Raw genomic sequence first — 26,959 nt, forward strand, 5'->3', positions numbered from 1 at the left:
TAAGACGACTACCATGTATACTACATTACACCTACTACACCAGGGTTTTTCAACCAGGGTTTTTATGGAACCCTTGGGTTCCTCCAGAGGTTGTTAGGGGTTCCTTGAGCAATTATTGCCTCTCAGATAAGTTCCCACTGACACCATTGATTTTTGTGGCTATTTGTAAGGGGGTAATTCTTCCCAATGACCACAAGTGTAAGGAGAATTCTTCCCACTGACCATCACACTAATGTATCATGAGTTGTAGATATAGTCATTTTAGCAGGCGTTCTCTAAAAAACGGAAAGTCATTTTAATGGTTTTTCTGTGTTGAAAAGGTTGAGAAAGGCTGTACTGCACTAATGTACTATACTGCACTGACTAGCCCAAGATTCGACAGTACACCTACACTTACAACCCCAGTACACTGCACCTCTAGTACATGTAGCTGGTAGCCAAGGGCGAATGGCTGCTCTTAATGGATTTGTAGTGATCCTCTCTCCTTCTCAGGTACCATCTACAATGAGCTTCGGGAAGAAACGAAGTGGCTTTCAAATTACCAGCGTCACCAGTGACTACCAACCATCCTCGCCATTATCACCGATCTCCCCAAACCTCTCTGCACGCTCTCCATCCCCGACACTGCCTAATGGTCCTCGTTCGCCTCCCACTTCCCGCTTCCGCCTAGTACGCCTGGACCAGGCCCCTCTCAGTGGAGGTCGGAAGTACCAGAAAGGACGATGGACTTGCGTGGACTTTTACCAGCTGGAGGCGGAGGCCCAGCACAGAGCAGGGGCCGGGCACTCCCTGGACTCTGGACTCCCTCGAGCTGCCCCAGCCCTACCACCCTTACTGCTTTCACCAGGGGGAAAAGGTCAGCAGGCTCCCAGGTCTCAAGGAGCACCTATAATCACAGGAGTGACAGAAAAGGAGAAGACAGCTCAGGTAAGGACAGGTTTTACGGGTAGTTTTTTTTCACAATCCCATAACTCTCTGTCCATCCTTCTTCCACTTCTGGGCAGCTCCACTGGCATTGTTCAGTTCTATTCTCTGGGCATCTAACCGGGGGACTCTACTAGTCACAGAGGACAGAGGTCCATATTCAGTCCTAGCTTTATTGCAATAATACAACCCCTTAAGCCCTCTATGTGATAGCATAATGGACATGGCAGGTTCAATTTTAGGAGACATCAGGAGTTTATTAGACCCCTAATGTCAGTTATGGACCCTACTGAAGCAGTCCAAGCACGGATCATGCTTGATCAGCTTCATCCCTGGCCACAGAAGCTAGAAAATGACAGTTCTGAACCCGGAAGTGACTTAATACACACCGCTTCCGTGTTCATCAACCCATGGAGAGATCAAGAAATGGATGTTCTCTGATCTTCCTCCACTCTACCACCAACACCATCCATGGCACTGCCAGTTACAGAGGAAAGAGGTCCATACTAAGAAGACCTTTATTACAATAATACATCCCCTATGTAAAAGCATAATAGACATGACAAGTCTTATTTGAGGAGACATCAGGGGTCTATTAGACCCCTAACATCAGTTATGGACCCTACTGAAGCAGACCAAGCACAGATCATGCTTGATCAGCTTCATCCCCAGCCACAGAAGCTAGAAAATGACAGTTCTGAACCCAGAAGTGACTTAATACACATCGCTTCTGTGTTCATCAACCCCTGGAGATATCAACAAATGGAAGTTCTCTGAGCTTCTTCCACTCTACCGCCAGCACCATCCATGGCACTGCCAGTTACAGAGGAAAGAGGTCCATACTCAGAAGACCTTTATTACAATAATACATCCCCTATGTGAAAGCATAATAGACATGACAAGTCTGATTTGAGGAGACATCAGGGGTCTATTAGACCCCTAATGTCATACAGCAGCCAGAGAATGAAAGTTCTGAACCCGAAAGTGACTTAATACACATCACTTCCGTGTTCATCAACCCATGGAGAGATCAACAAATGGATGTTCTCTGATCTTCCTCCACTCTACCGCCAACACCATCCATGGCACTGCCAGTTACAGAGGAAAGAGGTCCATACTAAGAAGACTTTTATAACAATAATATATCCCCTATGCGAAAGCATAATGGACATGGCAGGTTCAATTTTAGGAGACATCAGGGGTCTATTAGACCCCTAACATCAGTTATGGACCCTACTGAAGCAGACCAAGCACAGATCATGCTTGATCAGCTTCATCCCCGGCCACAGAAGCTAGAAAATGACAGTTCTGAACCCGAAAGTGACTTAATACACATCGCTTCCGTGTTCATCAACCCATGGAGAGATCAAGAAATGGATGTTCTCTGATCTTCCTCCACTCAACCTCCAACACCATCCATGGCACTGCCAGTTACAGAGGAAAGAGGTCCATACTAAGAAGACCTTTATAACAATAATACATCCCCTATGTGAAAGCATAATAGACATAACAAGTCTGATTTGAGGAGACATCAGGGGTCTATTAGACCCCTAATGTCATACAGCAGCCAGAGAATGAAAGTTCTGAACCCGGAAGTGACTTAATAGACATTGCTTTTGTGTTCATCAACCGGAGGAGAGACCTCTAAATGGATGTTCTCTGATCTTCCTCCACTCTACTCTCAACACTTAGGAGGGACAGTAGAGCCCAGGATACTTGGCAGTCAGGCAAGGGGGAAGGGGGGTGCTCTGGCATCCAAAAGTAAAGTTCTTTCTATTGAACCCGGAAGTGACTTTATACACATTACCTCCATGTTCATTAACTGGTGGGGGGGGGTTCAGCGAATGAATGTTCTCTGATCTCCCTCTGCTCTACTGTCAACACCCACCATGCCAGGGCTGGGCACACAGAAGTGACAGCAGAGCCCAGGAGACATGGCAGGGGTAGTTGGGTAAGAAGGTGGAGGGAGGGGGGTGCTACAGCAGCCAGGTGTAAATTCCTCGCTATCATCTACTGTTTATGAATGGCGCTGGTGGACAAGTGGACATCAATCAGAATACCACATGGGTATCACATGCAGTTTGTCAATGTGAATACCCACCGGTAACATAATAAACCTTGGCAGCAAATGATTCCTGGAATCCAAGCCATCGACATAAGATGATATAATGGTGTTGCAATGCTGAGAAGAAACACCAAGTATAGTACTTAGCTGGAGCCATGTTCGTCTCCAAAGATGGATATCCTCCCCCTGGGCAAAAAAAATAAGTGCTACCCCCTGGCAGCAACAACGCATTTCGACTAGATCTGGGTCTTTTTCAAGTCATTACTGAAGGGGAATATACACACCCTAATATAGGGAGAGGAAACCACCCCCCATGATGAAAACATGAGTTAACCCTAAGGGGGTTATTTATTAATCATTTGTTGCACAAATGTCAGAAGCACTTGTGCAAGTTTGAATTAAATGTCCCGTACTCTTTCTAAGAGATTAATGATTGTATCGTCGGCTCCATCTAGTGGCCGAAATGTGGTATTTCAGAAAACTATAACACATTTTGGCCACTACATGATGATACAGGCATTAATCTCTGCGGAAAAATACGGGACATTTTATTAAACTTGCACAAGTGCTTCTGACATTTGTGCATCAAATATCATATAAATTAGACCCCTTAGAGTTAAACAATTAAAATCATTAACCACTTGCTTACCGGCACTTTTACCCCCTTCCTGCCCAGGCCAATTTTCATGCTTTCAGCGCTGTCGCACTTTGAATGACAATTGCGCAGTCACACGACACTGTATCCATATGACATTTTTATCATTTGTTTCACACAAATAGAGCTTTCTTTTGGTGGCATTTAATCACAGCTGGGGTTGTTATTTTTTTGCCAAAGAAACAAAAAAAGACCGAAAATTTTGAAAAAAAATAAAATTTTTCATGGTTGTTATAAAATTTTGCAAACAGGTAATTTTTCTCCTTCACTGAAGTGTGCTCATGAGGAGGCACTGATAGGCTGCACCAGTGCCGGGACAAGGCCATCTAGAGCCGAGGGCAAACATACCAAACTGTGCCCCCCAAGATGTATGAGCATTACGTGTAATTGAAATTACCCCCCCCCAAAAAAAATTGAGCACTAATCTGCATGCTTACTCCCTAAGCATAAATTCCCCCGCCTCCCAGTCCCCTCTTAGCACAAACTCCTCAAATCCCCCCTCCTAGCACAAATCCTCTGCTCCCAACTCCCTCTCCCACACAAATTCCTAACGTCACCATTCCTATCACACACCCCTAATTTCCCCTCCTAGATCAATCCTTATCCCCTGCCACCCTCCAAATTCCCTTTACAAACACAAATCCCCCCCCCCCCCAAATAAGAGTCTCCCATGATACCAGTGCACAGGGCAGCCACCTCTCCTGCCCACCCCTTGTACCGGCCCTGGGCTGCACTGATGGCCACTGATAGGCTGCACTGATGGCCACTGATAGGTGGCACTGATGAGGCAGCACTGAAGGGTACCGAGAGGTGGCATTGATGGGCTCTGATAGGCGGCACTGAAGGGTACTGAGAGGTGGCACTGATAGGAGGCACTGATAGGTGGTACTGATAGGCAGCACTGATAGGTGACACTGATGAGTCACTGATGGGCACTGATAAGGCAGCACTGATGGGCACTGATAGGCAGCACTAAAGGGCACTGAGAGGTGGCACTGATGGGCACTGACAGGCGACACTGATGGCCACTGATAAGCAGGACTGATAGGTGACACCGTTGATTGGCAGCACTGATGGGCACTGATAGGTGGTACTTGTTGGCACTGATTAGCAGCACTGGTGGTCACAGGTTGGGACTGATGTCCCTGTAACAGAAGCCAGTTATCAGCTTACTTCTATTCACCTCACGCTGATCGTGAACAGAAAAAAAAAAAGATAACCGGCTTCTGTTTACTTCCGTGATCCGCTGTCATTGGCTGACTGCTGATCACGTGGTAAAGGGCCGCTGTGATTGGCTCTTTGCCTATTCTGTGATCAGCCGAGTCCGACAGACTCGACGAATAACAGAGCACGCCGCAGGGGGCATGCGAGCAGCTCGATCAGGAGAAGACGTCTATTAACGCCCTCCCGGCACTGGAGGCCCGTGCTGTTGACGTCTTTCGGCTATAGCACGGGGCGGAAAGTGGTTAAAGGGTAAGTTGAACCAACTCCAAGTATTCTGGCCACCCCTCTGGATCCCAGCCATACACGTAAGATGATATAATGATGTTGCAATCCTGAGGATAAACACAAAGGGATTGATTTACTAAAACTGGAGAGAGCAAAATCTGGTGCAGCTCTGCATAGAAGCCAATCAGCTTCCAAGGTTGTTTATCAAAGCTTAACCCCTTCGTGACCATGCTATAGCCGAAGGACGGCTACAGCGTGGCTGCACTTTGCCGGGAGGCCTTCATACGACCTCCTCCTGTGCTCACATGGCACCCATCGGCAGGGATTGGTGTAACGAGCCAATCACGGCGGCTCTTTACCACGTGATCAGCTATGTCCAATCACACAGGATTTGCCAGTTATCGTGACGGTGCACGAGGAGGGGGGAGCCGAAAACCGGAAAATCCACACAGGGGACATCTGCACTGACAATCATCAGTGCAGCCCCAACAGTGCCCACCAGTGCTGCCAATCTGTACCCACCAGTGCTGCCAATCATTGGCAATCAGTGCCCAGTGATGCCTGTCAGTGCCAATCAGTGCCGCCTATCAGAGATGCCTATCAGTACCCATCAGTGCCAGCTATCAGTGCCCATCTGTGCCGCCCACTAGTGCCACATATCAATGCAGCCTCATCAGTGCCTCCTCATCAAGTGCACATCATTGCCGCTTCATCAGTGCCGCCTATCAGTGCCCATCAGTACAGCCTCTAAGAAAAACATATTTTTCGTATTCTGTCTTTTTTCATTTGTTTAGAAAAAAATAAAAACCCCAGTGGTGATTTATTACCCCCAAAAGAAAGCTCTATCTGTCTAAAAAAGATGATAACAATTTTGTCAAAGTGTGAGAGCGCTAAAAGCTGAAAATTTGGCCTGGACAGGAAGGGGGTGAAAGTGCCCGGTAGGAAAATGGTTAAATGAACAAGCTGAACTTAGAAACTGATTGGCTACCATGCACAGCTGCACCAGAGTTTGCACTCTCTAGTTATATTAAAATCAACCCCATAGTGTAGTACTTAGCTGGAGTGGCGTACGTATCCAAAGTTTGATACCCCACCACCGGCAAACAAATAAACTTTGAGTTTATTCTCCGGAGTGCAACATTATTATATCACTGAGACCCAAAATACCCAAAGCGCCCCTCCGAGCTCCATCAAAATCAACCCGGTGGTTCTAACCCTGGTGGGGGGTGCTAGCTTCCTGAGGGCCCGTCTGGCCCGGGTCATAAAACTTTAATAATGAAGAAGTGGAAGCACACACCGAAAGGCTGCAGGGATCTAAGTGTATCAGAAAGATTTCAGCATTGCCTCCTCCCAAGCCATGCCCCTTTATCTCATTTCACCCACTCATAGGACTATTTGTAGAGGTCGTAATAGTTGTGATTAACCCCATGAGTGGACGAAACGCGTTGGGAGGAGGCAAAGCTGTAGCCTTTCTGATAGTGTTACAAGGTAAACCGCGCTGTGTGAAAAGATTTAAGGAACAAGCATAGCTGAGGACAAGCAGCACAGGAACAAAAGGAAAAAAATTATGCAGCGCTTACAAACAAACATACATAACTATAAATGGCATTTGTGAGAATGTCCACCACGTGATAACTAGTAAAAAAATAAATAAATGGAGACCAATTCGTCTAGTGATTATGAACTGTCCGTGAGTAGATGTAAACCAATAAACATCAATGCAGGTCAACAGGTGAAGAAATCCTGTGGAGAAATCCTGTGAAGAAACTGCCACCAATTGGTTGAAGGCTTACCAGAAAGATTGGACTTGAAGGAGCATATACCTCTCAAGTCAAAAAGGCTTGGGTGTCAAAACAGCATGGTTTATGGAAAACCACCGACAATCCTGATGATATTGATATCCCTAACTTGGTACAGCATGGGGCATCAGTGTGTGTTCAAATGGACATCAAGTGAGATACAGCCAATGGGAGGACACTCAGGGAGGTGAAAGTCAGCTCACACGATAAAACCAGAAGAATAAAAAAGGTTTCACATAGTGTGATAAAGTTTCAAGTAGTTTATTAAAAAAAGCATAAAAATTGAACACTCACATGTCAATCGAGAATAAATCGCATAGGATGGCACAACAGTAATAGCGGCACTTCGTCCGACGCGTTTCGTCTGAGTAGACTTCATCTGGGGTAGCCTTTCTGATACAATTTGAACTTGGGCAGTTTTCCAATATGCACTTCCACTTCTTCATTTTTAGACCATTATATCATCTTATGTGTATGGTGGGGATTCCAGAATTCATCTGCTGCCAAAACTTTCCATGTTACTGATGGGTATTCAAACTGGCGATTGAATGAATTATCTGTGTGTGCTATAACCCTGTTAGATTCAGATTGGTGTTTAAACCTGATCTCCGGGAATTATCCATTTTTAAAACTTACACTGGGCCAGCTTGGTTTCATGTAACTATCCGGAGGGATGCTGGGGATGCTGTCAGAAACCATGAATCAGACTGAGACAGAAGTACAGTTAAATCTCACTTGTTTAATAAGAATAAAAAAAGGTAAACAGAGTAAATGTAGTCAAAACATAGCCAGAGTTCAGGAACGGGAACTGATAGTCAGACCAGCCAAAACGTCAGGGAGCCAGAGATGGGCGTAGTAGAACAGCAAGCACGATCTGGAGCCAGAAGCAATATCAGCCAAACAAGTCTTTAACAGGAACACAGGAGAGCGTCTCTAGAGATGTTGACCAAGGTGAAGGCAGAGATCATCTGGGCTGGACGAGCAGGATATCATCAACAGGTGAGTCTCTGTGGAGAGATAGGAGCTGGCAATTAGCCGAAAGCTGAGCGGCCAGCTCAGAGAAGGAAGGGCTGAGCCCAGCCCTGACAGATGCACAAATTCACTGTAGAGGCCTTTGCTACATACACTCAGCTGGTCTCTTCTGGGTCCTGCCAGAGAAACTTGCCATTGCTCACTCGGTACCCCCTCATTTACAGAACATCTTGAATTTTTTCAAAGAATACAAGGCATTCTCTTATAGGACAAGGTGCCAATCGTGGATTCATCCACCAATCTTCACCTCCTCATCCAATCAGAGGAAGAAGGTGCAGAAGGAGCCAATCAGTTTATGAGTTGATAGGTGTAAAGAACAGAGTGACAAAGAGATAAACTCATCATTGCGCTGCTTCTCCTTTCACTGCCCAGTCACAGGTTGGGGGCTTGTCCGGGATGGCCTGGGCTTAGAGGAAGTGGGTTGATTGATGAGGGAGAACATCTAGTGGCAGGAAAAAGTACTGCAGGGAAAATCTCTGTTTTGAAGGTGAATAGTGCAGCAAAAGCTGGTGTAATTTTATCTTTGAATTGGCTATTCATTTTGATCTTGTTATTTTTGGCTGACAATCTGCATCATACATCCCTCCTCTCTACCTCCTGCAATCAGAGGAAGAAGCAGCAGAAGGAGCCAATCAGTTTATGGGTTGATAGGTGTAAAGAACAGAGTGACAGAGAGATAAACTCATCACTGCGCTGCTTCTCCTTTCACTGCCCAGTCACAGGTTGGGGGCTTGTCCGGGATGGCCTGGGCTTTAGAGGAAGTGGGTTGAATTATGAGGGAGGACATCTAGTGGCAGGAAACAGTACTGCAGGGAAAATCTCTGTCTCGAAGGGCAATAGTGCATCAAAAGCTGGTGTAATTGTATCTGTTAATTGGCTATTCATTTTGATCTTGTTATTTTTGGCTGGCAGTCAGCATCATATCTTCCTCCTCTCTACCTCGTTCAATCAGAGAAAGAAGTAGCAGAAGGATCCAATCAGTTTATGGGTTGATAGGTGGAAAGAACAGAGTGACAGAGAGATGAGCTCATCACTGCGCTGCTTCTTCTTTCACTGCCCGGTCAGAGGTTGGGGGCTTGTCCGGGATGGCCTGGGCTTTAGAGGAAGTGGGTTGAATGATGAGGAAGGACATCTAGTGGCAGGAAAAAGTACTGCAGGGAAAATCTCTGGCTTGAAGGGGAATAGTGCAGCAAAAGCTGGTGTAATTCTAGCTTTGAATTGGCTATTCTTTTTGATTTTGTTAATTTTGATTAGAGGTCTGCTTTAATTTACCCCTAAAGGCTGCTTTTTGCAATGCGTTTTGGTCCTGAAGAAGAAGGGGGAGCGCCAGCCCCCTAACACATATGAGTTTACAACTCATCTCACAGCAGCCATTTAACTCACCAGCATGTTGTCTTTGGGGTGAGGGAGGAAACCCAGAGAAGCACATGCAAACTCCATGCAGACAGTGCCCTGGCAATCAAGGACCCCAGTGCTGCAAGGCAGAAGCTAACCACCATTTTTCTTCCCAATAATTAGATTATTGGGTGATCGTTATCATTTGTTGAATGTTTGGTGACTGGAGTCCATCAGGTTTTACCAGCTTTTTGAAGAATAGTGCCAATCGTCAACCTGCATCTTTTGGTACCGATATCCGAGAGCACTGGGGGTGCACAATTATATAAGTACTATGTGTAGCCCATCAGTCTATTTCCTCCAAAGGTCGGATGTTATTCTTAGTACAGAATAGCGCGAAACAGGAAAATACGACCACTAGATGAAGCTGATAGGAAATAAATACTCAGCTCCATCTAGTGACCATCATGCAGTATGTTCCCAAACCACTCCAATCAGTATGTATGAATAACATCTGAACTGGAGAGAAAAGAGTCTGAGAACATTGTGCTGCTCCTCCTTCCTCCATTTTGAACTCTGCCGTACATGGACTACAACAGGCCGATACCGGGTCAGATTTAGATACCCAACATGGCTAGCGTAAAAAAAAAAAAAAATGTTATGACATATCATTGAATACAGAGTTGCACTGATTTGTGTCTGCTATGTCAGCCTGGAGCTCAGCTGTAGATCTAAGACCTCGTATCCGTTTCTTTTATCCAGAGACCCCCTTCTGTGCTACTTATTTTCATTTACGAGATTACTTGCTTATGTTTGTTTATGTTCGACCTCGATTGTTAGGACAAAGGGGACCTGTCAATAAATGTCATTATTATGGATAATAACGTCCCTATTTCCTGCCTTATATAATAACAATGCTCCTAACTTCCTTCAGGTCATCTACAGTACATCCTAGGCAAAGGTGGTGTCTGGCTAAGAGGGACATTTTTGGTGATTCATGTCATTAGAGACTGCATAGCGTAACTCCACAGAGCTCATATGTTTCTCTCAAAGTGTTATTACATGAAATAAATATTCCTGACATGAACATCTTTGTGTATATGAATAGAAGGAAAAAAGGAAGGATGTAGGACTCTGTAACATCCCCCTGGTTTTGATTCCCCTTTCATCAATGGTGTGCTGTATAAATCTCCAATGTCATTTAATGCAGAAGTTGACCCTCAATGGACACAATTAGATCTGTATACAGCTCCTCTTGGCTGGATTGCTCAGGTTTCTCCTGGGCCTGGCCAATCTACAGCTCATCTGGGCTAAATTGCTCGGGTTTCTCCTGGGCTCAGGCCAATCCTCAACTCCTCTGGGCTTGATTGCTTTGCTCAGGTTTCTCCCGGGCCTAGCCAATCTACAGCTCCTCTGGTCTGGATTGCTCAGGTTTCTCCCAAACCCAGGCCTGGCCAATCTACTGCACCTCTGGGCTTGATTGCTCGGGTTTCTCCTGAGCCTGGCCAATCTACAGTTCCACTGGACTTGATTGATGACAGGTTTCTGTCGGGTCTGGCCAATCCAAAGCTCCACTGGGCTCGATTGCTCAGGTTTCTATCGGGCCTGGCCAATCTACAGCCCCCCTTTGGGGTGGATTGCACAGGTTTCTCCCACACCCAGGCCTGGCCAATCTGCTGCTCCTCTGGGCCTGATTGCTAAGGTTTCTCCCGGGCCTGGCCAATCTACAGTTTCACTGGGCTTGATTGCCCAGGTTTCTATCGGGCCTGGGCCTTGGCAATCTACAGATCCACTGTGCTTGATTGCTCAGGCATCTCCCGACCCAGGGACTGACCAATCTACAGCTCCACAACCCCCCTTTGGCTTGGTTGCTCAGGTTTCTCAGGGCCTTGCCAATCTACAGCTCATCTGTGCTTGATTGCTCAGGTTTCCCCCATGTCCCAGGCCTGGCCAATCTACTGCTTCTCTGGGCTTGATTGCTCATATTTCTGTCGGGCCTGGCCAATCTACAGCTCCTCTGGGCTTGATTGCTCAGGTTTCTCCTGAGCTTGGCCAATCTACAGTTCCACTGGGCTTGATTGTTCAGGTTTCTGTCGGGCCTGACCAATCCAAAGCTCCACTGGGCTTGATTGCTCAGGTTTCTGTCGGGCCTAGGCCTGGCTAATCTACAGCCCCCCTCTGGGGTGGATTGCACAGGTTTCTCCCACACCCAGGCCTGGCCAATCTGCTGCTCCTCTGGGCACGATTGCTAAGGTTCCGGGCCTGGCCAATCTACAGTTCCACTGGGCTTGATTGCCCAGGTTTCTGTCGGGCCTGGGCCTTGGCAATTTACAGATCCACTGGGCTTGATTGCTCAGGCATCTCCCGACCCAGGGGCTGACCAATCGATAGCTTCTCAACCCCTTTGGCTTGGTTGCTCAGGTTTCTCCTGGACTCAGCCCTTGCCAATCTACAGCTCATCTGTGCTTGATTGCTCAGGTTTCCCCTATGTCCCAGGCCTGGCTAATCTACTGCTTCTCTGGGTTTGATTGCTCATGTTTCTGTCGGGCCTGGCCAATCTACACCCCCCCCCCCCTTTGGCTTGATTGCTCAGGTTTCCCTCAGGCTCGGGCCTGGCCAATCTACTGCTCCTCTGGACTTGATTGCTCAGGTTTCTCCCTGCCTCAGGCATGGCCAGTCTACAGATGAAATTAATTTTGACACTGAATGGTATGGCAGCAGAATAAATGTCATTTGAAGGGGGTGCAACATGTCAGTCCTCTTCAAATGGCTAAAGAGAGATAACAAGGTTGCAATAGGTGCTAGAAAAATAGGAAATAATGGATAGAGACAGTAAAGTTAGATTAGACCCTAGAAAGAAGAAGGACTAGAAAAAGGTTTCTAAATATGGTCTCTCTTCATAAGTAATGATGACAACGTAAATAAAGTATAATGAAAAAAACCCACAAATTAGATTTAAAAAATTTAAAAATATTAAAAAATATTTATATCGTGAATTAAAGTTAGGTTTTGAATAACTCTGATGTGGTAGACTGGTAACGTAAGTCAAAAATCTTTATGCTAGACAAAGGAGTCCTTTTACAATAAAATTGCATAGCCATTCGTCCAGTGAATCTGCAAAAAAAAAAAACACAGAAAGTTCTTTAGGTTATTTTTTCTTCTGAACAAATGTATTTTTTGATTGAGGAGCATAGGAAATATATATATGTCTTTGTAACAAGAGATACAATATAACAATTCTAAAGAATGCTAGCAAATAAATGTAGAAGGTTACCTATACTTTCTAATTCCCTCTAGCATCCTCTAGAATTGTTATATTGTATCTCTGTAACCAATGGTTACATTTATTTGCTAATTCCCTCTAGTGTTCTCTAGGACTGTAACATTGTATCTCTGTAACCAGTAGTTACATTTATTTGCCAATTTCCTCTAGCATTCTCTAGAATTGTCCATCTAGTATTCTCTAGAATTGTTAAATTACATCTCCGTAACCAATGCATTCATTTATTTGCTAATTCCCTCTAACGTTCCCTAGAATTTTCCATCTAGTATTCTCTAGAATAGGTATATTGTATCTTTGTACCCATTGGTTACATTTATTTTCTAATTCCCTCTAGTGTTCTTTAGGACTGTAACATTGTATCTTTGTAACCAGTAGTTACATCCATTTGCTAATTCCCTCTAGTGTTCTCTAGAATTGTTACATTGTATCTCAGTAACTATTGGTTACATTTATTTGCAAATTCCCTTTAGTGTTCTCTAGGACAGTAACATTGTATCTCTGTAACCAGTAGGTACATTTATTTGCCAATTCCCTCTAGCATTCTCTAGAATTGTTACATTGTATATCTCTAGCCAGTAGTTACATTTATTTGCAAATTCCCTCTAGCATTCTCTAGAACTGTCCATCTAGGATTCTCTAGAATTGTTAAATTGCATCTCTGTAACCAATGCATTCATTTATTTGCTAATTCCCTCTAACGTTCCCTAGAATTTTCCATCTAGTATTCTCTAGAATTGGTATATTGTATCTTTGTACCCATTGGTTACATTTATTTTCTAATTCCCTCTAGTGTTCTTTAGGACTGTAACACTGTATCTCTGTAACCAGTAGTTACATTAATTTGCTAATTCCCTCTAGTGTTCTCTAGAATTGTTACATTGTATCTCAGTAACTATTGGTTACATTTATTTGCAAATTCCCTATAGTGTTCTCTAGGACTGTAACATTGACATGCTGGTAGGTTAATTGGCTTCTGTCCAAAATTGGCCCTAGTATATGAATGTGAGTTGGGGACCTTGGATTGTGGGCTCCTTGAGGGTAGGGAGCAATGTATGTGTGGAGTGCTGCGCAAATTGACGGCGTTATATGGGTACCTTAAATAAATAATGATATAATATAATCGATGAGCATCTTAATGAGACCCAATGTACGGGGATAGGGACAATTGTAGATGCTCACTCAGGTTGCACTGGATGGACTGATGTCTTTATTCAACATTACTAACTATGTAACTAACTATGTAACTATTGTATCTCTGTGACCAGTAGTTAAATAAATTTGCTAATTCCCTCTAGCGTTCTCTGGACTTGTTACATTGTATCTCAGTAACTATTGGTTACATTTATTTGCAAATTCCCTCTAGTGTTCTCTAGGACTGTAACCATGTATCTCTGTGACCAGTAGTTAAATAAATTTGCTAATTCCCTCTAGCATTCTCTAGACTTGTTACATTGTATCTCAGTAACTATTGGTTACATTTCTTTGCAAATTCCCTCTAGTGTTCTCTAGGACTGTAACATTGTACCTCTGTAACCATTAGTTACATTTACTTGCTAATTCCATCCAGCGTTCTCTAGAAATGTTACGTTGTATCTCTTGTTACAAGGACATACTGTATGTTTTTTCCTATACTCTTCATATCCATCTGGTGGCCATAATGCAGTATTTATTTCTGCCCACCATCAAAGCACATTCCTTCAGAAGAGAGAATAGCCTAAAGAACATTCGTTATTGTGATCAGTAATAAAAAACCTCCTTTGATGTGGAGTATAAAATACATCCATCTAATGATTTTTTGCCCAGTAAAGATAAAGAGATGAAAGTTTCCAGCTCCTCCTTGTAGGCCCGGGATGGTTTGTGTTTTAGCAGTTCCCCTTTTTATGATGTAGACGAGTCTCTGAGACATGTCAGCACTCAGGATCTGTCCCTGAGGAATTCATAGAAGCGTGATCGGAGGGGGGGGGGGGTATGGCGAAGGCGTGACCGATCGTCCAAAATACTTTCTCTGCAGGAGCCCCCTCTTCCCTGAGAAAGCCAGAGGTGTGGGACTTCCCCTCCTCCTCCGCGCTCATCTACTCTATATTAATCTTGGCTCTAAAAACCGGATTCATCTCCTTTTGTCACCGTGCCCTCGCTGTGTTCTTTGTTTAATTACCTGAATATAAAAGCTCAGCATCACGCGGCCCTGAAAAGACAGAAAACAAAGCTGGAGCCAACGTGAGGCCTTCATGTCCTCCAGCAGCCAACCAGATCATTGCTTCATTTAGGAGATGAAACCACATCGAGTCTGTCTCAGTGAGAGACCCTCTACCATAAAACTATCTCCTAAAATACTGCTGGAGGACTCTGCTCCTTCCTCTATAACTCTCCTCTCCTGAAATACTCTGCACTGCTGGAGGACTCTGCTCCTTCCTCTATAACTCTCCTCTCCTGAAATACTGCTGGAGGACTCTGCTCCTTCCTCTATAACTCTCCTCTCCTGAAATACTCTGCACTGCCGGAGGACTCTGCTCCTTCCTCTATAACTCTCCTCTCCTGAAATACTCTGCACTGCCGGAGGACTCTGCTCCTTCCTCTATAACTCTCCTCTCCTGAAATACTCTGCACTGCCGGAGGACTCTGCTCCTTCCTCTATAACTCTCCTCTCCTGAAATACTCTGCACTGCTGGAGGACTCTGCTCCTTCCTCTATAACTCTCCTCTCCTGAAATACTGCTGGAGGACTCTGCTCCTTCCTCTATAACTCTCCTCTCCTGAAATACTCTGCACTGCTGGAGGACTCTGCTCCTTCCTCTATAACTCTCCTCTCCTGAAATACTCTGCACTGCCGGAGGACTCTGCTCCTTCCTCTATAACTCTCCTCTCCTGAAATACTCTGCACTGCCGGAGGACTCTGCTCCTTCCTCTATAACTCTCCTCTCCTGAAATACTCTGCACTGCTGGAGGACTCTGCTCCTTCCTCTATAACTCTCCTCTCCTGAAATACTCTGCTCCTTCCTCTATAACTCTCCTCTCCTGAAATACTCTGCACTGCTGGAGGACTCTGCTTCTTCCTCTATAACTCTCCTCTCCTAAAATACTGCTGGAGGACTCTGCTCCTTCCTCTATAACTCTCCTCTCCTGAAATACTCTGCACCGCTGGAGGAAATACTCTTCACTGCTGGGGGACTCTTCTCCTTCCTCTATAACTCTCCTCTTCTGAAATACTCTGCACTGCTGGAGGACTCTGCTCCTTCCTCTATAACTCTCCTCTCCTGAAATACTCTGCACTGCTGGAGGACTCTGCTTCTTCCTCTATAACTCTCCTCTCCTAAAATACTGCTGGAGGACTCTGCTCCTTCCTCTATAACTCTCCTCTCCTAAAATACTCTGCACTGCTGGGGGTCTCTGCTCCTTCCTCTATAACTCTCCTCTCCTGAAATACTATGTACTGCTGGAGGACTCTGCTCCTTCCTCTATAACTCTCCTCTCCTGAAATACTCTGCTCTGCTGGAGGACTCTGCTCCTTCCTCTATAACTCTCCTCTCCTGAAATACTCTGCACTGCTGGAGGACTCTGCTCCTTCTTCTATAACTCTCCTCTCCTGAAATACTCTGCACTGCTGGAAGACTCTGCTCCTTCCTCTATAACTCTCCTCTCCTGAAATACTCTGCACTGCTGGAGGACTCCTCTCCTTCCTCTATAACTCTCCTCTCCTGAAATACTCTGCTCTGCTGGAGGACTCTGCTCCTTCCTCTATAACTCTCCTCTCCTGAAATACTCTGCACTGCTGGAGGACTCTGCTCCTTCTTCTATAACTCTCCTCTCCTGAAATACTCTGCACTGCTGGAAGACTCTGCTCCTTCTTCTATAACTCTCCTCTCCTGAAATACTCTGCTCTGCTGGAGGACTCTGCTCCTTCCTCTATAACTCTCCTCTCCTGAAATACTCTGCTCTGCTGGAGGACTCTGCTCCTTCCTCTATAACTCTCCTCTCCTAAAATACTGCTGGAGGACTCTGCTCCTTCCTCTATAACTCTCCTCTCCTGAAATACTCTGCACTGCCGGAGGACTCTGCTGATCTTTTATTGAAAAGAATCAAGAAAACAAATGTTATACAAAAGTAAAAAAACAAAACCATAGTACAAAACTTCAACTTCAAATCCAAGGAATACACATCCATGTTCAGAATATATACAATATATACATAGTCCACGACCAGAACATTTTTAGAAAACTATTTACAAAAAGCAGCAGAGAGGTCCTAAGAGGCACAACCCATCACCTATGCACACAACCATTTATCAAAAATGAATCATAAATGATAAAATCTAGGTGATAAGAGACAGACAGCCACAGCCGGGAAAGAGACTCCTGGCAGTCAGGGAGGCTTGAAACTCCTCCATGCCTTCAACCAAGCCCCCTGATCACCACTTTTCCATCTCAAGCTCCCGAATCTCCCCCACCACATGCAAAATGTCACACACCACCACCTCAACATGAAGGACTTTATGCCGAGTGGTGATCTGGCACCGTAAGTTCCAGGTGAAATAATGGACTACTAGACTAACTAAACAAAAGTGTATCCAAACAAAAAAACCCCACCAGTATTGAATGCTTCGTACACCCACTCAGCATAACCCAGCCTGGAGAGGAAAGGAACATTGAGGGCCCGCCCCACCTGTTTGTACACCTCTATGTTAAAAGGACAACAAAGCAGAAAATGGTCCATAGTATCCTCCTCATCTGCACACTCCATCTGCACACTCCTCCCGAGGACAACGACGATCCATCTCACCGCGGTATTTCAAATTGCCCCCGAACATAGAGCCTCCCATGGAAGCACAACCAGGTCAGATCCCTAAACTTAAGGGGGACTCTATCCAAATAAATCAGTCTTAACCCTGCCCTCAAAACTGGGCCTGGGCAATCCCTTAAGGCCAGTGGGTCATGAAAGACTTCGCTCAAGACTCGACTCATAAGGACTTTCCTCAGGAAACCGATCTGAGATCTTTAGCCGACAATCGCCACTGCCGCGGTAACTTCAGGAACGGAGCCACATAGGCTGGAAGCTCACCATGATGACCTCAGGTCCAGATCCCTAAATTTAAGGGGGACTCTATCCAAATTAATCAGTCTTAACCCTGCCCTCAAAACTGGGCCTGGGCAATCCCTAAAGGCCAGTGGGTCATGAAAGACTTCGCTCAAGACTTGACTCATAAGGACTTTCCTCGGAAACTGATCTGAGATCTTCAGCCGACAATCACCACTGCCGCGGTAACTTCAGGAACAGAGCGACATAGGCTGGAAGCTGACCACAATGACCTCACGTCCAGAGCGGGTCTATGGACTTGATTACGTCAGGAACAATCCACCTCTCAAGACCACTAGACCGTGGTGGGGTTGGCAGGAATCACAGGAACTGGTGTGGGTGTGGGGAGGATTGAAGCTGCAAGAAATGGTCTTGTGCAGAGAGGGATTGGAGGATTAGGTAGGTACATTTCCTTTCTCTTCTGCCCTAGAACAAAATGAGACCACTAGACCGTGGTGACCAGTAGACCGTGGTGGGTTGGCAGGAACCACAGAGGCTGGTGCCGGGAGGATCGAAGCTGCAAGAACTGGTCTTGTGCAGAGAGGAATCGCGGATCAGATAAGTATATCCCCTTTCTCTTCTGCCCTAGAAGAAAACGAGCACTTACCCTTGATTGCAATGCGGACACAGCCCCACTGCAAGGGAAAACTTTATTTTTGGGCTTTAACCATTGTACTGCAGATGGGCAAAGCGATGTAGTAGGCAAAGCGATGTACTGGTACATCGCTGCCTACTTCCTGGTTTAGGGCGCGCGCGCATGCACGCCCCTCGGCCGGCTCCCGCCTGTGATTGTACACAGCCGGAGTCTGTCAGCAATGATTCACGGCTGGGACTTGCTGATCGGCTGTGTCCAATCACAGCCCAGAGCTCTGTGTTGACATTTAACACAAAGCTCTGTACACAGGAAACGATCAGTCAGTTTCTCATCCCTGCAGAGCAGGGATGAGAAACTGACAGATCATTAGTAAAAAAACCAGCACACTTTACACATTGTTAGGCACATAGTTAGCCCCTTGTTTGCTCTAGATGTTAAACCCTTCCCAGCCAGTGCCATTATTATTAATTATTATTAAACAGGATTTATATAGCGCCAACAGTGTACGCAGCGCTTTACAACATTAAATTAGTACAGTGATAGTATACAGTTGTCTGAAACCATGAAATCAGGCCGAGACAGAAGTACAGTTAAACCAAACTTGTTTAATAATAAAAGTAAAAAGAACAAACCTAGTCAAAACATAGCCAAAGTTCAGTAACCGGGACGGATAGCCAGCCAAGCCAGAAGTCAGGGATCAATGTAGTGGAACAGCAAGCAGGCTCTGGAGCCAGAAGGAATGTCAGCCAAGCAAGTCTTTAACAGGAACACAGGAGATAGTCTCTGTGATGTTGACCAAGGCAAAGGCAGAGATCATCTGGGCTGGATGGCTTAAGTAGGCAGGACTGACGAGCTGGATATCATCAACAGCTGAGTAACTGGAGAGATAGGAGCTGGCAATTAGCCGACAGCTGAGTGGCCAGCTCAGAAAAGGAAGGGCTGAGCCCAGCCCTGACAATAATATTATCACTGATCACTATATTAACCATTTCTCCACTGCTCCATAGCAGAATTACTGCTACAGGGTGGCCGTTCGATGCAGAATCACGCATATATATATATATATATATATATATATATATATATATATATATATATATATGTGATTCTGCACTCCCAGGCAGGGATTAGTCACAGCAGAAACCAATTGGCCAATGGATGTCTGCGACACACGCTGATCCCCAAGCACAGACACAGGACGGATCTCTGTGTATGTAAACAATGCAGAGCTCTATCCTGACAGCGGGGATGTGATGGATTTTGTGTTCCTGCTAAGCAGGGTAAGAAAATCCATCACATCCCCTAGTGAAAGCAGCACACTGTCTACGTAAAAACACCAGCTAGGCACACAGTTAACCCTTTGTCTGCTCTAGATGTTTAACCCTCTTCCCTGCCAGTGTCATTAGTTACAGTGACAGTGCATATTTTTAGCACTGATCACTGTATTAGTGTCACTGGTTCCCAAAAAGGTGTCAGATTGTCCGCTGTAATATCGCAGTCCCCGCTATAAGCGCTGATCGCTGCCATTACTAGTATGAAAAAAAAAAAAAATTCCAGTATATATCCCATAGTTTGTAGATGCTGTAACTTTTGCACAAACCAATCAAAATACACTTATTGTGATTATTTTTTTCATCAAAAATATGTAGCAGAGTACATAATGGCCTAAATTTATGAAGATAATGTATTTACACATTTTTTAATTGGATGTGTTTTATAGCAGAAAGTAAAAAATATTGTTTTGTTTTTTTTTTTTTTATGTGTCGGTCTTTTTTGTTTATAGAGAAAATACAAAACAAAAAAACGCAGAGGTGATCAAATACCACCAAAAGAAAGCTCTATTTGTCGGGGGAAAAAATGACATAGATTCAATTTGGGTACAGCATTGCAGGACTGCGCAATTGTCAGTTAAAATAATTTAGTGTACCGTATCACAAAATATGGCCTGGTCATGAAGGGGGGTAAATCTTCCGAAAGTCAAGTGGTTATATTAAAAAACATATTCTGTGTTCCTCCACACCAAACTCAATAATCCATGTAATCCATGTCTTTATGGGGCTGGCTTTGTACACGGGGGGGGCACAGTCATAATGGAACATAAAAGGGCCTTCACCAAACTGTTACTGTAAGTTTCGAAGAGCTCAGTTGTCTACAATGTAGTAGACATTCAGCCAAAAGAACATTTGTGGGGTCAGGTACTCATGTAGGTCAGGTACTTATGAAGGTCGGGTACTTATGTAGGTCGGGTACTCATGTAGGTCAAGTACTCATGAAGGTTGGGTACTTATGTAGGTCAGGTGCTCATGAAGGTTAGGTACTCATATAGGTCAAGTTCTCATGAAGGTTGGGTGCTTATGTAGGTCAGGTACTCATGTAGGTTGGGTACTCATGTAGGTCAAGTACTAATGTAGGTCAGGTACTGATGAAGGTCAGGTACTCATGAAGGTGAGCTACTCATGTGGGTCAGGTACTCATGTACGTCAAGTACACATGAAGGTTGGGTACTCATGAAGGTCGGGTACTTATGTAGGTCTGTGTGTTTGTACTCATGTTGTTCAGGTACTTATGTAGGTCGGGTACTCATGAAGCTCAGGTACTCATGAAGGTCAGGTACTCATTTAGGTCAGGTATTCATGTAGGTCAGGTACTCATGAAGGTCAGGTACTCATGTAGGTCAGGTACTCATGAAGGTCAGGTACTCGTGTAGGTCAGGTACTCATGATGTTCAGGTATTTATGTAGGTCAGGTGCTCATGTAGGTCAGGTACTCATGTAGGTCAGGTATTCATGAAGATCAGGTACTCATGAAGGTCAGGTACTCATGAAGGTCAGGTACTCATGTAGGTCAGGTACTCATGAAGGTCAGGTACTCGTGTTGGTCAGGTACTCATGAAGATCAGGTACTCATGAAGGTCAGGTACTCATGAAGGTCAGGTACTCATTCGTACTAATTCGGTAATATCATTACCCATCACTGGAGTTGCTTGGACTTCCTCATTTGTCGGGGTGTCCTCATACGTTTGGTCACAAAGTGGATGTGATGGTCAAGCGTCACCAATTTTTGGCCAGATAGTAGAATACTAAGGTGCATTAAGAAAAATTCAGAAAACAGTTTCAGTCTCTATTTTTTTCTTTTTGGTAGCTCTCTCCACTGCCGGTGTCACCCCTCATCACCGTACAGAGTGACAAAAGCCCAAGCCGCCCAAAGTCTGACATCTTCAACGAGAGGCTTCTGCTGGCCCAGACCGTGTTCCGGATTGGAGAGGGGATTGATCAGGACAGGTGAGACACTATTTACCCGGCAAAATTAATAAGCAGCATGATAGCCAAAAGCTCGAGGGGTAGGGGGAATTATGGAAGGCAGCACAGTCATATGTCCACTCAGGATCTCCTCCATTGCAGCACTCATGGTAGAGCCACTTTTTCCTCTATAGAAAAATAGCAAACCTACGAGAAGATATTGGGCCAGTAAAATAACTGAAATGACCTGTGTTTAAAGAGGACTTGTTAGTGTACAAACATAGCCCAATATAAGTATTTTTCCATCACGGTGCCTTCAATCTTGAGGATTCTGATGTCTGTGGGTGGGAGGCACAGAGAGGAAGATTTCTTAGGAATGTGAGGTGTGAATTTCACACATAGACAGAAAAATCTAAGGTTGACATAAACACACAACACAACTATACCAGAGTCATCATGCTGACATTCAGGTGTTGACTGCTCTGTCTCTTTCCCTCTTCACAGTGCGCCCAACAGTACCGGAGCCATTGACAACAAGATAGAACAGGCTATGGTAAGGAACTGCACCACCAGCAAAGCAAAGAGCATGGTCACCTCACCTCCATCCTGTCCTGTATATTTCTGTGCTGACCCCTGACACAGGGTGGTCCCCACACCTCCATCCTGTCCTGTATATTCCTTTACTGTCCCCTCACACAGCGTGGTCATCACACCTCCATCCTGTCCTGTATATTCCTGTACTGACCCCTCACACAGCGTGGTCACCTCACCTCCATCCTGTCCTGTATATTCCTGTACTGACCCCTCACACAGCGTGGTCACCTCACCTCCATCCTTTCCTGTATATTCCTGTACTGACCACTCACACAGCGTGGTCACCTCACCTCCATCCTGTCCTGTATACTCCTGTACTGACCCTTCACACAGCGTGGTCACCACACCTCCATCCTGTCCTGTATATTCCTGTACTGACCCCTCACACAGCGTGGTCACCACACCTCCATCCTGTCCTGTATATTCCTGTACTGACCCCTCACACAGCGTGGTCATCACACCTCCATCCTGTCCTGTATACTCCTGTACTGACCCTTCACACAGCGTGGTCACCTCACCTCCATCCTGTCCCGTATACTCCTGTACTGACCCCTCACACAGCGTGGTCATCACACCTCCATCCTGTCCCGTATACTCCTGTACTGACCCCTCACACAGCGTGGTCACCACACCTCCATCCTGTCCTGTATATTCCTGTACTGACCCTTCACACAGCGTGGTCACCTCACCTCCATCCTGTCCTGTATATTCCTGTACTGACCCTTCACACAGCGTGGTCACCACACCTCCATCCTGTCCCGTATACTCCTGTACTGACCCCTCACACAGCGTGGTCATCACACCTCCATCCTGTCCCGTATACTCCTGTACTGACCCCTCACACAGCGTGGTCACCACACCTCCATCCTGTCCCGTATACTCCTGTACTGACCTCTCATACAGCGTGGTCACCACACCTCCATCCTGTCTTGTATACTCCTGTACTGACCGTTTACACAGCGTGGTCACCACACCTCCATCCTGTCCCGTATACTCCTGTACTGACCTCTCACACAGCGTGGTCACCACACCTCCATCCTGTCTTGTATACTCCTGTACTGACCCCTCACACAGCGTGGTCACCACACCTCCATCCTGTCCCGTATACTCCTGTACTGACCTCTCACACAGCGTGGTCATCACACCTCCATCCTGTCTTGTATACTCCTGTACTGACCGTTTACACAGCGTGGTCACCACACCTCCATCCTGTTCTGTATACTCCTGTACTGACCCCTCACACAGCGTGGTCACCACACCTCCATCCTGTCCCGTATACTCCTGTACTGACCTCTCACACAGCGTGGTCACCACACCTCCATCCTTTCCTGTATACTCCTGTACTGACCCCTCACACAGCGTGGTCACCACACCTCCATCCTGTCCCGTATACTCCTGTACTGACCCCTCACACAGCGTGGTCATCACATCTCCATCCTGTCCTGTGTATTCCTGTACTGACCCCTCACACAGCGTGGTCATCACACCTCCATCCTGTCCCGTATATTCCTGTACTGACCCCTCACACAGCGTGGTCACCTCACCTCCATCCTGTCCCGTATATTCCTGTACTGACCCCTCACACAGCGTGGTCCCCACACCTCCATCCTGTCCCGTATACTCCTGTACTGACCCCTCACACAGCGTGGTCACCTCACCTCCATCCTGTCCCGTATATTCCTGTACTGACCCCTCACACAGCGTGGTCCCCACACCTCCATCCTGTCCCGTATACTCCTGTACTGACCCCTCACACAGCGTGGTCACCTCACCTCCATCCTGTCCTGTATATTCCTGTACTGACCCCTCACACATCCTGGTCATCACACCTCTATCCTGTCCTGTATATTCCTCTATTGACCTTTCACACAGCGTGGTCACCTCATCTCTATCCTGTCCCGTATACTCCTGTACTGACCCCTCACATAGCGTGGTCACCTCACCTCCATCCTGTCCCGTATATTCCTGTACTGACCCCTCACACAGCGTGGTCCCCACACCTCCATCCTGTCCTGTATATTCCTGTACTGACCCCTCACACAGCGTGGTCATCACACCTCCATCCTGTCCCGTATATTCCTGTACTGACCCCTCACATAGCGTGGTCACCTCACCTCCATCCTGTCTTGTATACTCCTGTACTGACCGTTTACACAGCGTGGTCACCACACCTCCATCCTGTTCTGTATACTCCTGTACTGACCCCTCACACAGCGTGGTCACCACACCTCCATCCTGTCCCGTATACTCCTGTACTGACCTCTCACACAGCGTGGTCACCACACCTCCATCCTTTCCTGTATATTCCTGTACTGACCCCTCACACAGCATGGTCACCTCATCTCTATCCTGTCCCGTATACTCCTGTACTGACCCCTCACACAGCGAGGTCATCACACCTCCATCCTGTCCTGTATACTCCTGTACTGACCCCTCACATAGCGTGGTCACCTCACCTCCATCCTGTCCCGTATATTCCTGTACTGACCCCTCACACAGCGTGGTCCCCACACCTCCATCCTGTCCTGTATATTCCTGTACTGACCCCTCACACAGCGTGGTCATCACACCTCCATCCTGTCCCGTATATTCCTGTACTGACCCCTCACACAGCGTGGTCACCTCACCTCCATCCTGTCCCGTATATTCCTGTACTGACCCCTCACACAGCGTGGTCCCCACACCTCCATCCTGTCCCGTATACTCCTGTACTGACCCCTCACACAGCGTGGTCACCTCACCTCCATCCTGTCCTGTATATTCCTGTACTGACCCCTCACACATCCTGGTCATCACACCTCTATCCTGTCCTGTATATTCCTCTATTGACCTTTCACACAGCGTGGTCACCTCATCTCTATCCTGTCCCGTATACTCCTGTACTGACCTCTCACACAGCGTGGTCACCACACCTCCATCCTGTCCTGTATATTCCTGTACTGACCTCTCACACAGCGTGGTCATCACACCTCCATCCTGTCCCGTATACTCCTGTACTGACCCCTCACACAGCGTGGTCACCTCACCTCCATCCTGTCCCGTATATTCCTGTACTGACCCCTCACACAGCGTGGTCATCACACCTCCATCCTGTCCCGTATACTCCTGTACTGACCCCTCACACAGCGTGGTCACCTCACCTCCATCCTGTCCCGTATATTCCTGTACTGACCCCTCACACAGCGTGGTCCCCACACCTCCACCCTGTCCCGTTTATTCCTGTACTGACCTCTCACACAGCGTGGTCATCACACCTTCATCCTGTCCTGTATACTCCTGTACTGACCTCTCACATAGCGTGGTCACCACACCTCCATCCTGTCCTGTATATTACTGTATTGACCCTTCACACAGCGTGGTCACCTCATCTCTATCCTGTCCCGTATACTCCTGTACTGACCCCTCACACAGCGTGGTCACCTCACCTCCATCCAGTCCCGTATATTCCTGTACTGACCCCTCACACAGCGTGGTCCCCACACCTCCATCCTGTCCTGTATATTCCTGTACTGACCCCTCACACATCGTGGTCATCACACCTCCATCCTGTCCTGTATATTCCTGTATTGACCTTTCACACAGCGTGGTCACCTCATCTCTATCCTGTCCCGTATACTCCTGTACTGACCTCTCACACAGTGTGGTCACCACATCTCCATCCTGTCCCGTATACTCCTGTACTGACCTCTCACACAGCGTGGTCATCACACCTTCATCCTGTCCTGTATACTCCTGTACTGACCCCTCACACAGCGTGGTCATCACACCTCCATCCTGTCCCGTATACTCCTGTACTGACCCCTCACACAGCGTGGTCATCACACCTCCATCCTGTCCTGTATATTACTGTATTGACCTCTCACACAGCGTGGTCATCACACCTCCATCCTGTCCTGTATATTCTTGTACTGACCCCTCACACAGCATGGCCATCACACCTTTATCCTGTCCTGTATACTCCTGTACTGACCCCTCACACAGCGTGGTCACCTCATCTCTATCCTTTCCTGTATACTCCTGTACTGACCCCTCACACAGCGTGGTCCCCACACCTCCATCCTGTACCGTATATTCCTGTACTGACCCCTCACACAGCGTGGTCATCACACCTCCATCCTGTCCCGTATACTCCTGTACTGACCCTTCTCACAGCGTGGTCATCACACCTCCATCCTGTCCTGTATATTCCTGTACTGACCCCTCACACAGCGTGGTCATCACACCTCCATCCTGTCCCGTATACTCCTGTACTGACCCTTCACACAGCGTGGTCATCAAACCTCCATCCTGTCCCGTATACTCCTGTACTGTCCCCTCACACAGCGTGGTCACCTCACCTCCATCCTGTCCTGTATATTCCTGTACTGACCCCTCACACAGCGTGGTCATCACACCTCCATCCTGTCCCGTATACTCCTGTACTGTCCCCTCACACAGCGTGGTCACCTCACCTCCGTCCTGTCCTGTATATTCCTGTACTGACTCCTCACACAGCGTGGTCATCACACCTCCATCCTGTCCTGTATATTCCTGTACTGACCCCTCACACAGCGTGGTCATCACACCTCCATCCTGTCCTGTATATTCCTGTACTGACCCCTCACACAGCGTGGTCACCTCACCTCCATCCTGTCCTGTATATTCATGTACTGACCTCTCACACAGCGTGGTCATCACACCTCCATCCTGTCCCGTATACTCCTGTACTGTCCCCTCACACAGCGTGGTCACCTCACCTGCATCCTGTCCTGTATATTCCTGTACTGACCCCTCACACAGCGTGGTCACCTCACCTCCATCCTGTCCCGTATACTCCTGTACTGACCACTCACACAGCGTGGTCACCTCACCTCCATCCTGTCCTGTATATTCCTGTACTGACCCCTCACACAGCGTGGTCACCTCACCTCCATCCTGTCC

At 46.6% G+C, this 26,959-nt stretch overlaps 1 protein-coding gene across 1 annotated transcript in view; it reads left to right on the top strand.

Moving 5' to 3' along the window:
* Window positions 1-492: 492 nt before the first annotated feature.
* TSC22D4 (TSC22 domain family member 4) overlaps window positions 493-26,959 on the top strand; it is a gene marked incomplete at its 5' end in the record, with an annotated part of 29,654 nt that continues 3,187 nt past the window's right edge. The window contains 3 exon segments of the mRNA XM_073623101.1: window positions 493-927; window positions 21,348-21,487; window positions 21,950-21,998. Coding sequence (XP_073479202.1) covers window positions 505-927; window positions 21,348-21,487; window positions 21,950-21,998 — 612 coding nt within the window.

This window comes from Aquarana catesbeiana, linkage group LG03, assembly GCF_042186555.1.
Source record: "Aquarana catesbeiana isolate 2022-GZ linkage group LG03, ASM4218655v1, whole genome shotgun sequence".
Taxonomy (NCBI): Eukaryota; Metazoa; Chordata; class Amphibia; order Anura; family Ranidae; genus Aquarana; species Aquarana catesbeiana.